General features: G+C 39.4%; 1 protein-coding gene across 4 annotated transcripts in view; it reads right to left on the bottom strand.

Moving 5' to 3' along the window:
• Nucleotides 1-12,802, bottom strand: part of HERC1 (HECT and RLD domain containing E3 ubiquitin protein ligase family member 1) — a 69,655-nt gene that overhangs the window by 40,653 nt on the left and 16,200 nt on the right. For all 4 annotated transcript variants that reach the window (XM_053462056.1, XM_053462057.1, XM_053462060.1 and 1 more), the window contains exons 8-23: nucleotides 12,604-12,747; nucleotides 12,252-12,379; nucleotides 11,811-11,955; nucleotides 9,469-9,640; nucleotides 8,888-9,022; nucleotides 7,204-7,369; nucleotides 6,715-6,840; nucleotides 5,998-6,210; nucleotides 5,414-5,566; nucleotides 4,963-5,095; nucleotides 4,388-4,579; nucleotides 3,026-3,247; nucleotides 2,511-2,684; nucleotides 2,319-2,433; nucleotides 1,949-2,069; nucleotides 1,317-1,488 (exon numbers count right to left, since the gene is read on the bottom strand). In XM_053462056.1, the coding sequence (XP_053318031.1) occupies nucleotides 1,317-1,488; nucleotides 1,949-2,069; nucleotides 2,319-2,433; nucleotides 2,511-2,684; nucleotides 3,026-3,247; nucleotides 4,388-4,579; nucleotides 4,963-5,095; nucleotides 5,414-5,566; nucleotides 5,998-6,210; nucleotides 6,715-6,840; nucleotides 7,204-7,369; nucleotides 8,888-9,022; nucleotides 9,469-9,640; nucleotides 11,811-11,955; nucleotides 12,252-12,379; nucleotides 12,604-12,747 (2,511 nt within the window). The remainder of the gene's footprint in view (nucleotides 1-1,316; nucleotides 1,489-1,948; nucleotides 2,070-2,318; nucleotides 2,434-2,510; nucleotides 2,685-3,025; nucleotides 3,248-4,387; nucleotides 4,580-4,962; nucleotides 5,096-5,413; nucleotides 5,567-5,997; nucleotides 6,211-6,714; nucleotides 6,841-7,203; nucleotides 7,370-8,887; nucleotides 9,023-9,468; nucleotides 9,641-11,810; nucleotides 11,956-12,251; nucleotides 12,380-12,603; nucleotides 12,748-12,802) is intronic.

Here is a 12,802-nt window from a genome sequence, read left to right as displayed (position 1 = left end):
TAACACAAACCAATTAGAGACACACTTTTCGCAGTCAGAAAGGCCAGCAAACCGGTGAAAGAAAAGAAAAGCTTTTTTTATGCTGTAGTGAAACTCTTTCTGACAAGAAGAGCAACAGGAAATGGTTTGCTTCAGGTTGCAAACTTTTTCTGAAGTGTCTTTAATACTTTGTCTGGTCATTGTATAGAATTTAGGAATGAAAATGAAACAAAAATCTCAACAGAAAAAAAAGAAATACTTTAACATCTTCATGTCCGGTGACGTACCAGGTACGTCATGCCCAAGTGGACTCATTGGTTCTGTGACGTACCTGGTACGTCATGCAAAAACAATGCCCCCATGTCGCCACAATATATAATGTGTGTGGGTGCAAAAAATGCATTTAGTGCAAAGATGGTTAAAAAAAAAAAAAAAAAAAACTAACAAAACACAAACGGGGTTAATTACAAAATTTCTTTATATGTCTCTGTAGCATGTGATGTTGACCTGGTTGTGGAATGGTGAATAAACAAATAAATCCTGTCTGACTCAAAATTGTGCAGGCAAAGCAGTAATGACTATGAAAAATATAATTTAGCACTTCTGTGCTTGGGACTTATGTCACACTTGTCTGCTCCTTGTAGTAGGAGGTGTTACATATGAAATGATGCAAATATTTTCGTAAAGCACTTTATAACATGCACTATGGTCTGAATCATGACTGCTAGCCAGCGCAACTATCTCCATTATTGCACTCTAACCATATGCACGTCATATTTCAGTTGCAAAATCTCATACAGCTGCAACTTACTGCAGACACTTAAGGACATATTTCGAAGGTATAACTATTGAAATTATGGTAAAGAGCTAAATTTTGAGAGATCAGCAGAGCAAGTCAACTCATTCCAAATGTTGCTCTTTGCTTCTAAGTTGATTTATGCCATTGTATTGAGCTTTCCGCTCATGTGCACTGGGTCTCGTTAGAGCCCTACCCACAGCAGCCACCAAACCTCCACTGGAGCGGAGTCCCTCCATGCATTTGCAAGGGGGAACAATATGTAAATGTAAAGTTTCCATGTACCTAGCATATGATGGCTTGAAAGTCCCTTTAATTAGTTTTTAGTTTAATTTAGTTTAGTTTTTGGTTTAAACAAAGAGGCTCCAGAACCATAACAGCAAAGACAAGATGTGGAATAAATGGATGGGCTTCCAACCACAATGTAACACAAGCACTACCTCACATATGACTCCATGTATTCCATGTCTAATAACCATCTGCTTCAAAGTCAATAAACACTTCTCCACAAATCAAATGAAGGATTTAACCAAACACTCACTGCCAGCAGTTAGAAGCTCATGGTCGTGCTCCTCTTCTTCCTCCTCTTGCTCAGGGTGTCCCTCTTCTCTTTCCCGTTCAGCCTGTTCCTCCAATTCTGCTTCTTCATCTATGGTTCTTGTGAATGAGTTCTCTTGGGACCCCAGATCTGCAGACTCCTGGTTCTCAGACTCCTGGTTCAATATTAAACTAAATTTTAACACAACCGTCCATAAGCAAAAGAAAAACAATAAAATTAAAAGCAAACTTGGTGCATATTTAAATTGACATGAACATCTTCCTTAATTACTTAAATCTCACTATATGTGTGGTAATTTAGGCCTTATAATGTCCTGCATTTTTACCAGTTTCTTACTTGTTTTAGTGTGCCTCTGCTCTCTAAACATAAATCCTTCACGTACAAATAAAGTGAAAGCAGGCTTTGTTTTACCATAATGCACATTTAAAGTTAGACGAAGACCTATCTGAAGCAGAGAATGCAATGTTTTAATATGCGACATTTCAAGAATTCAATTTGTTTATATCTTTACATCATACTTCTGTATTTAACAGACAAATCAACGCCACTACACTACACTTTGTAGGCTGTTATGCGAAAATATTAATAGAAACCATGCACACTACAGAACATACCCATCTTTCTCTAGAGGAAGAACGAGTTTGGATCAGCTCCATGTTCTTGCAGGCAAACAAGCGACTACGGACTTTGTACACGCTGCGAAAAACCTCAGCCAATGCCTTCCCTGGTTGGTATCTAAAAAGATACATTAGACTATTATTATTATTATTATCTTTTATTTATACAATGCCCAAAGGAAATGGCTGCCCACCGGGTATACATTTACATAACATACAGCCCAGGACACGACATGTGGCCATTACAAGATGTAAGATGTAAAATAGACCCTACAGAAAAATACATATTTCTCAGGGATTTCACCAAAAGTACACAATAAATGTAGATTTATGGAACCAGCGCTAAACAGTCATAAAGAAAGCTTACCGACTCTCCCCGCATGCCTGAGATAACAAGTCAGTGTGCTTTAGCAGGGCAGCAAGGACAAAGCGAGACACTGTATCCAGCAGAGATTCATTACTAACAGTGGCGCTGTCCCAGTCTGCAATGTGAAAGGACAGAGTAAGAACACCTTCGTTATTTTATTCTACACTGGTTAATCCTCGCACAATTTCATACCTTTGCTAACAGCATAATCCTGCATTGTAATCCACAGACTACGTGCTGGCTCTTTGGTGGATCCCAAAGCCAAGTCAACCAGAATGGAAACTTCAGGCCTCAATTTGTAATCAAAGGTCTTCTGCTCTTCGTTGCCAGAAAGAGCCACTTCAAGGAGCGTACTCATGCATTTGTCTACAAGAAACATCAATTAAATTCCATTTAATACATTTGGATTTTACATGAATATATGATTCAAATATTTTTATTACTCTTGATCAATAAAATAAACAATAATGATAAAAATGTGTGGTGTTCTCAGGGTACAGGAACTCTTCAGTATTATCATTCGAGTAGACATGGTAAACCCTTGTGGTATATTTTAATTATGGACCTTCCCATGTCATCCAAATACAGCTGTGAAAATCTTGCCCAATACTCTGAAAATTGTGATCCTTCTTGTGTTGACCTACTTATGCTATGTGGTATGTTATAGTAGTCCTAAACTAATTATCTGGATGGTCGTCTTTTCTCACCCAGCTGAGGAACATCCATTTCAATGCCGTTTCCAAAGAGTGGGGTTTTTAGCCAATAGTTTGTGTCTTGCTCTTCAGGAGATATGGGGGATCCCTGCAGCATACCACCTAAGCAGCGGCCAATCAGCAGTGTAACTGTCCTCTCCAGATCGACAAGCCAAACCCATGATTGAGCAGGGGCGGGCAAGAGAATACCTGAAGGGTCAACCTGATCTGGTCCTCCTGCAGAAGAGGCAAAGAAAATGGAAAAAAAATGTGCAATTTAGCATTGTCCGGCAAAAACTTCATATATATATTAATTTATATTTTACCAGCACACTGTGTAATTGCCAAATATGACTGCTTTCAGGCATTGCTAATTTTTACATATCCCTGTGTTACTGATGATATAATTTACAATAATACAATTTAGATAAACACCACTGCAACATAAGGCCAAGAACTGAATTGCTGTGCACGCCTAATCAAAAGCAATACACAGATAAGCAATAAGTGATCAAGAATGATCTTACTAAACAAAGACAGCACATGCTATAATATCATTATAATCACTTAAGTGGCAATTTTTTATTTATTTATTTATTTTAAGAGAATTGGTCATTTTTTCTGAATCCCACATTTTACAGTTCTATAAAATAAATAAACCCAAAAAATAATCATGCTGATTTAGAGAAATGGAACGGCCGCTCCCATGGTATACACATAATGTGTTTTTTTTTTTATATGTGTAAGTTGCTTATTTTAATCACTATTTCTCATCATTAAATGCTCTGCTCTCTATTGGGATATTGCCGATTGCTGTTGATTGGTTCAGGTAGCATTTGTAAGGTTAGGTAAGAAGAAGAAATGTAAGACATAAAAATGATTCAATAAAGTTACTTGTGCTAAAAACTGTAAAGCTGACAGCTTCCAATTCAAGGGGTTATTTTACCCCAGTAAAGTTCAGTCAAGTTCATTCAAAATCATGATGACAGATTCAGTAAAAGTGGAGAAATAACACAAGGGGAGCAATAAAGCATTGATCTATTAACTGCTTTTTGAACAAACTTACCACACCAAGTGAGATAAACTTGATGACACCAAATGTTATACACAGGGCTAAAGGTAAATTGAAACTGATTACAAAATACAGTATAATCTAAAATACTGACTGCTCAGTTGTACTCCCAGTAACCTTTTAACTGTTTAATTGATCACGCGGCACATAACAAAAAGACAGTGCTGTTTAACAAAACAACCCCAACTGTGTTCATTTTAACGATATGAGACCACAAAACTATTTCAGGTGGATAACAACTGTATTCAAATAGTGCCTAATTGGTTAAATGTGCGGTGCATAATGTATAGGGCAAGAGTCCTTACCATGTAGAGGCCATTGTAACTCTTGATCTTCTAAAAGAGCAGCAGCAGGTAAGAGTCTGTTGAGCCGATCTAGTGGTGGCAGCAAGTCTAAAAGGTAACTGAGAAGAGGTCTGGCCACTGACACCGGCAGTAACAGCAAGGCATTAACAAGCTGACATAGCATACTACCAGCCGCAGACACGTAGATTACATCTGTAAAGAGACAAATTTACACAAATGTTGGGCCCATAGTGAAAACAGAGGATACAGGACTAATCACTCCCTGGACTCACTTATAGCGCATTAAGCAGACTACAATGAAAAATATATATGTCAAAATACTAGTTTTATTTACTGGCTTGATTAACTTGCTTTAACACACTGCTTCATATATTCATTTCTATACAATGTGACAAGGAAACGTAGGACTCCAAAACCAACAGAAGGTCTATTATAAATGCATGTATACTTTACATTATAATTGTTAATTATTCATAATTATGTTCCTATTGATGTGGTTTATGATTGCGGTCCAGCAAATAGAAGGTGATTATTTTTTAGAACACGGAGCATAAAGTAAATATAGGAAATCGTACCACGCAATTTCTCCCCTACGCTCCCATTCCATGGACTTTCCTTCAGCAAAGTGGCAGAGCGGGAAAAGATATCTGTGGCATGAGGGAGGAGGAGCTGGAGGTGCTTGTGGAGCAAAGCAACGCTGCTGGAATTCTGAATGAGAGAGTCAGTACCGTCAGTTCAATAAACACACGACCGGGGGATGACAGAGGATCAACGAAAAGCATAGGCTTATGAAACCCAATTATAGAGCAGGATGCTTAATAAATAGCAACACAAAGTCTACTCCTGTTTAAGGGATGGCTGTTCTGGTCCTAGCTATATACTAGTCGACATTTCATATCGTGAACTAAGTTACTGAAATAAAGTAATATTGACTACTTCTAGTTTCAATAGGAAACAGCTACAGAATAACACAAACATTGGCGTTCTTTACAGAATTACTTAAGCCGTCTTTCCTTGGCCAGGTACCTCGCTGATATGATTTGTGTGGCAGTACGCCAATAGCTGTTTCTGCAGAGAGCATAGAAGCTCATGAAGATGGGCTGGCTGGCTGTTTTCCGATGAGGATGCACCAACAATTAACTTGTCACTGTTCTTCTCCAGCTCTCCAAATGCTTGATCCTAAATTGAAGAGAACAAAAAGAGAGATTATATACATATACATACTTCCCTATTCAAATTAAAGCACCAATTTGTTGCAGACATAGAAGTATCATGTAATGGACTAAAGTGCCTCTGTGTCTATATGTATTTTACACGTCGATCCACAGGTATGCCTGCATAAAAGATCTGGCACTCCGTGGATTTATAAAAGAGAACGACCAACATTTTGTGTAAGTGCCAAAAAGTAACATTTTGTTTTTACATGAAGTGGTTGCTTTTGCTGTGAATGGGTTTTGCCATGCTCTGCTCTACATAATACTATCTATATATAATCTAAACATACACGCACACACACTATTTTAAGCGACCTTACACCAGATCTACCTACAAATCAAATTGAATCTGGAAAGATTTCTAGCACTGTCAGCTCCAAGTCAAACAGAACTCACAGTATAGAAGCCGAGGTTTCTCAAGAGAGTCTTCATTAGGATTTCAGCCAAGTGAGTATCAGGATGGCTTCCCTGTGTGGGGTCAGAGACTGAGCCGTATGAAAGAGGCAGAGATGAGATATCAGTGGAGTCGGCTGGAGAGCTATATCCCAACAACGATGCAACGTGTGTGTGATCCTGCAAACTGGTCAGGATGATGTCCAGCTGCATTCTCTGAGAAGGAAAAGCAGCAGTTAGTGTGCATAAGTGAACAGATACGGCAGATCAAAGGCATGCTAGACATCTAGAAACACACAGAAAGGTTTTTAAACAGTTGTTTCCCCTTTTAAAACAATTTACCTTACATTTTTACAATGTTGTTTGTAATGTGTAGTAATGTCCTAGCTTCCGTTATCTTAGCTCAACCTACTAGACAAAGACCTTATCATATTGCCGAGTGGCAAACAATAGAATGGATCAGTCTTAATCAAACAGAGAGAGCCTCTGACTCGTGAAGGTCTTTAGTGAAAAGGATTTCATTAGTTATAAGCTGCGTGTGGTGTCTGAGCAAGGGGAAGACACAAATGACAAAGGCGGCCACCAAGTCTACATATAAAGTACATTTATTGGAATAAAATGAAATAAAACCTATGACCTCACAAAATAAAAGCACTCTGCAGTGCTGCAGTCCACAACTCCTAAAACAAATCCAGACACTTATTGCTCGCATGTCCCTACCTGGCCTTTGGACAGACTTTCCCATCTGTCAGGTCCCTGGGGGAGAAGTGAATGCAGTAACTCCATTCTCTCCCGTAGAGGTGGAAGCAACATCGTTGCTCCAACGGAAAGAGTCTCAATGACAATCTAAGACAAAAAAGTTATTAGCCTTCAAGGATTAGAGATGCTACAATAAATATCTATACATTACTATAAAATTAGTTGTAGAAAAAGAAAGAAAACAATGAGTAGAGATGTGGAACCTCAGATTATCTTTAGTATTTTATCTGAATGTTTATTTGCATAATGCAACTCACTCAAAAACCAAGCATACTATTCTACTATCTTATTCCAATGTCTCAACTAGCATATTCCATGGACCAACACTGTAAGGTCAACAAATACGGGAATAATTTATTTAAAATAATTCCTTGTTTCAGTTTTGCATATTAAATGATCACAAAAAGCATGGAGTTTACAGTACATCCATCTTAAGCATACCGATCTCACCTCTTGTATTTCATCTGGGACACTGGAATCCATAAGCCGGAAGAGCAGATTTCGGAGGGGTCCTGCTTGACGCCCCAGGATGCTGGTGGCAACTCCTCCCGCCAAGGCCAATGCCAGATGATTGGAGAGCATCTTTAGACAGAGTTTTAGGAAGTTGTGGTGTTCCCTGAAATAATTGCACAAACATATCCCCGTGAACCACCACCTATAGCTAAGACCTATAGCTCCTCGTGTAATTAAAATAAAAAAATATCAAATATATAGAGGTCAATGACATCATGATTACCATTCTAACTGACCTCCACACACTGATCACTTTGTACTATCAACAGATTAAACCTCATTATATTGATTTAAAAGACAATAAAACATAACGATTTACTAAGCCATTTAATAAAAGTTATGGTTACTTAAGTAATCAGGAATCTTCTAGGAAGGGGGTGAAGGTTAGTGACAAAATACATGCACTGCTCTTTTGCAGAATAATATATATTATTTTCTGGATTTATTTCCTTGGTCTTTCATCAGAGCACAAGCAAAATAATTAATGCAATGCAAGACTGAACATCTTAACTTCAGCCGAGCTGCATATCCATTAAGCACATTATAAGAGACATAACCAGCAAAATAAGCTTTGATTACATCTACAGTGAGTTTACTATATACATATATTTAAATATATATACACACACACACAGACAGACATATAGTAAAGCACGTTCAACTGTGTATTTTGCTTTGTTGTCAATCATGACAGATAATTAAATGAAAAGTTAATCCCTCTAGCTATCTCATGAGTTAGTTATATACGGTCTACTGTACACCGATAAGACTTGCCCACACCCAGTTAGGTATCTTGCGCTCTTCACTAGGAAGGCGAAGGTTGCTGATTCTCCAGTGTTTCTTTCCATATCTAAAATCTCTGGTGTTTCCTTTCTTTGTTTTGCCCTTAGTAATGCCTGCTCCCTAGTTACCAGTTCCCTTAGTCACATCGTAATCTTAATGGGTCTGAAGCCCCATTTTTAGCTATAGACAAAAAAGGATTAATCCAAAATCCACGTGTGAACAAATGAGAAATAATAATAATAAAAAATACTCTCCAAGATAGCAGCCTCAAGAGTTCTCCCTCTTCCCTGAATTGTGAAGATACTGCACCATTTGTGGTCTTTTTGCTCTTATAGATTTTAGAAGATATTAAAATTCTGCAATCCTACTGAACCTGATGAGCCTTTTCTATTCAGCAAGTTTGTGAGTGGATCTTACACCCCTTTTTTTATTTTCTTTTGTGTTTACTTGCTACACCATTAGTGTTGTTTTTTGTTTCTCCCCATGTACATGCGCTCCATGGTTGTCGTATTGCCCCATTTTTAGCGCCTGCTAATGTCACATGACCAGTAAATGCACTAGGCAAAAAATAACAATAAAACAGACTTTTACTTAATTAAATAAGCCTGATGAAGGTGAGAGCATGTCACCATATCAGAAATGTGTATGTATATATATATATATATATATATATATATATTTAGAAGACTAGAAGACAGTTTCACTGCACATTTGATCACACACTTTGGAGTTGCACTGAAGCATGAACACAAAACGTGTGTAGCACAGTCTTAATATACCATATGTCTTTTGAAAGAACTTTTAAAATGAAAAGGTGTGGAACACAAAATAATAATACCTGGAAGATGGGAAAGGCGGAGGTGGTACATCACTGTTTATTTTCTCGCAGTATCTCTCAAGGAAAGAGCGTAAGTGGAAGAAGGTACTCTCTTCCAGATCAACACAGTATGGCCGATGCCATGCTACCACTTGCCTGAAATGAAACAGTTAAAAATACGGAAATATCCTTATAAAATAGTGGTGTATTGAGAGTGCCCATTCACATGGGGACTGTATTAGGGTCACCAAAAAACGAGAAAGAAAAGATATATATTTATTCCCTGTAGGGCCTCCACCACCTTTGGCTTATGCACTCTGTTGGAGGGAGAGAAAGAGGGTATAATACACACACACACACACACACTTCAAAAAGTAGTTATAGGTGGCGGTCAGAAGGACCATGCCCAACTGGTTCCTAGTAGAAACTTTTACACATAGCCTTACACGCGCTGTAAGCCTCTCGCTAAACAAAACACGGAATTGTTTTAGAGGAATTTGCCTAGAGTCAGAATAGTTGAGAGCGAGCAATTCAAATGGCAGAGGAACGAATTCCACCCATTCAGCCAGAATATGCACTATATTACTCTTAAGGGTATTTACCGGTCTCTAGGAAGAGCTGTCCATGCCAAGCTGTGTGAGGTGCCTGCCGAGATCTGCTGAATAGCTACTCCATCCAGTCCACTTACTTTCTTTGGCTTTGTGATGGGGCCAGTTGAATTACCTTGGCCACATTGTCCCATTGAGTTGTTACCCCAAGCATAAACTTCATTATCTAACAATTGAGAAAGTACAAAAATTGAACAGAATAAGTGGCAAATACATAGCAGATGCCAAAAATGAAATTCTGGAACTGAATGTGTCAATGCAATCAAATTATTTCCATAAAAGCATTCAATAACATCTAAGGGCATTGGGTCTATGGTTGTTAAGGTCAACACGTAAAAGAAATGTTTATACAGTAAATTATGTAGATACAGTAAACAATGAAGTGACACTATATTTCAGATAAATTCCATTGTTAATAAAGGATAACCTTGGAGAGTAACTGTAATAAGCAATGTAAATAATAGTTAATTTGTCTAAATTAATTTCATCTAACAGCAATTTAGCATAATGTAAGGACAACTCTGTTCTGTTTAGTCAAAATGTGACTATGGTTCGCGGGTATGCCTTCTTGCCAAATGATTTGGATTCAGGCATTTGTATTTCATGTGTACAGTGGGCAGACAAAAGTAAATCAATTTGTAACTGTATTTTAGATACAGTGTGAAATTGTCTGTTCTTAAATATTTCATAACAGCAAAATTCTTTATTGGAAAGCAAGTATTTTATTGAAATGTCTTCAAAAACCCTTACAGTGAACATTTTGAAATGGTTTTATGTTATTTTCTTTCCTTCTGGTTGCTTACGTATTGGCACAGGTTCTAAATAAGCGTGAAAGTACCGTATTTGCTCGATTATAAGACGACCCTGATTATAAGATGACCCCCCAAAATCTGAATATTAACTTAGGAAAAAAAGAAAAAGCCTGAATATAAGACGACCCTAAAAGGAAAAAAGTTTTACCAGTAAATGTTAATTCATGTAAACTATTTTTTTTAATAAAAGCTATGATTGAGAAAAATATTTTGTTTTTATTTCTTGTATTTTCCAACCTGTCCCCCAGTTACGCACATCTGCCCCCAGGCTTGCCACTCCAACATGGCACTGTGGCCCATGATATGCCTTTTAACCCTCTATGTGCCACTGTGCCCCATGGTATGGCTTTTGACCCCCTATGTGCCACTCTGCCTCCAGAAATGCCTTATACCCCTATATCCCATTCTGGCATTTAGGGGGTTAAGATGCATATTATGGGGCAGAGTGGCATATAGGGAGGTATAAGGCATTTCAGGAGGCAGAGCGGCATTAAGGGAGTTAAAAGGCATTGTATAGAGCACTCTGCCTCCAGAAATGCCTTATACCCCTATATGCCACTCTGGCATTTAGGGGGTTAAAAGGCATATTATGGGGCAGAGTGGCATATAGGGAGGTATAAGGCATTTCAGGAGGCAGAGTGCTCTCTTAAATGGCCCCTTAACGCCACTCCAGAAATGCCCTATGCCCCCATTTAACACACACACACACCCTATACCCCCATTTAACTAACACACACACACTCTCTCTCTCCCCCCCTTCCCCCTCTCTCACCGGTGCTTCCAGCCGGGGGAGCGGGTTGACGTCGCCTTCCGCTGCAGCCGGAAGGAGGTGGAGTTGGCAGCGGGGCTTTGCATGCGTCCGTCGCGTATACTTTCCCCGGCTGTCAGAGATCAGAGTTCCCCGCACCGGTGTCTACGCGACGAACGCAGCCGGAAGGAGGTGGAGTTGGCAGCGGGGGTTTGTATGCGTCCGTCGCGTATACTTTCCCCGGCTGTCAGAGATCAGAGTTCCCCGCACTGCAGGTCTACGCGACGGACGCAGACAACCCCCGCTGCTAGCCACGCCTCCTTCCGGCTGCAGCGGACGTTGTCTACGCGGATCGCGTAGACGTCAACCCGCTGCCCCGGCAATACAGCAGGAAGCACCGGTAAGTGTGTGTACGATGGGGGGGGGTCGGTTGAGACAGGAGGATCCAGGTCCCCTGCAGCGGTGCGGGGGATCTGGATCTTAGTCTCCTAATCAGACCTCTATTTGAGGTCTGATTAGAAGACGACCCCGATTAGAAGACGAGGGGTATTTTTCAGAGCATTTGCTCTGAAAAAAACCTCGTCTTATAATCGAGCAAATACGGTAATTTTACACAATAGGATACAGTGATTATAGTGTAAATGTACTAAATAATAGGGCTCAGGTGACATATAAACCCAATGAATGACATTATGTAGAACACTGTAAAGTACATTTTGTAGCTGCTATGAACAGGCAAAACCATAATGTACAGTATAGAATAGAAGAACACATACCATGTGACAGAGCCAGGCAGTGGCTATCTCCTATTGAAATGTCTACTATTCTGGTGGCAGCCAGCTCCTCTATGAGTTTGGGTCGAAGAGCAGTTGCTTCCGATGAACCACATCCCAGGCAAGCTCCACAGCCCCAGGCATAGACCTTAACGTAAAACCAGCACATATAAGTGGGACTGTGGCATGTGCAAGCAATACCATGCATTTGGTGGTTCAAAACAGTTTTGTATCCACAACTGATAACCATAATATTATGTCTATTGTTTGGAACTTAACAGAGTACTGAAAAGGGGTAGCACGTAGAAGATGATATGCCGTGACAAAGAGAATGGGAGCAATCAAGAGGATGAAGAAAAAAATGAAAATAAGGGGAAAAAGAAGTACAAATTAAATAGATGGATGAGGGTCAGTGTGTACACCAAATAAACTCCCCTGACATACCTGCCCAGTAGATGTCAAAGCCAGCGAGGACTGACTCCCTGCACACACCTTCCGAGTGAACATTCCCTGGAGGGCCTCCACCACCTTTGGTTTATACACTCTGTTGGTGTCACCATGACCCAACTTGCCTGAAAAGAGAGTGTCTATTCAGAATAAACAGAAAAGGACTAACTGAGCAAATTAACTCTTATACTACAAGACATATCAAGACATCGGGATAACAGCAGATGCCCAATCCCTATAGGTTGTAAATAATCACTGGTGGTCATTCACGCATGATCTCCACTGCACATTAATTTTCAGTTAAGAGTTTAATGCAACATAAGGAACATGTTGGACAAAGTGTACATACCATTATCACCTCCTCCAAAAGACCAGACGGTTCGGCCATCTTTAGACAAAGCAATTGTGTGGGAGCTTCCACAAGATACCTCTCCAACATTACTGATATCCTTCACCAAAGTGGGGATGTTTCGACTATTACTGTCTCCATGCCCTACAGGAAAAAGAGAAAAAAAAGTGTTATATCTTCTCATGGTATTATTGAACCA

This window comes from Spea bombifrons, chromosome 4, assembly GCF_027358695.1.
Source record: "Spea bombifrons isolate aSpeBom1 chromosome 4, aSpeBom1.2.pri, whole genome shotgun sequence".
Lineage (NCBI taxonomy): Eukaryota > Metazoa > Chordata > Amphibia > Anura > Pelobatidae > Spea > Spea bombifrons.
The sequence above is the reverse complement of the archived record's forward strand: the minus strand, read 5'-3'. Positions and strand labels throughout refer to the sequence as shown.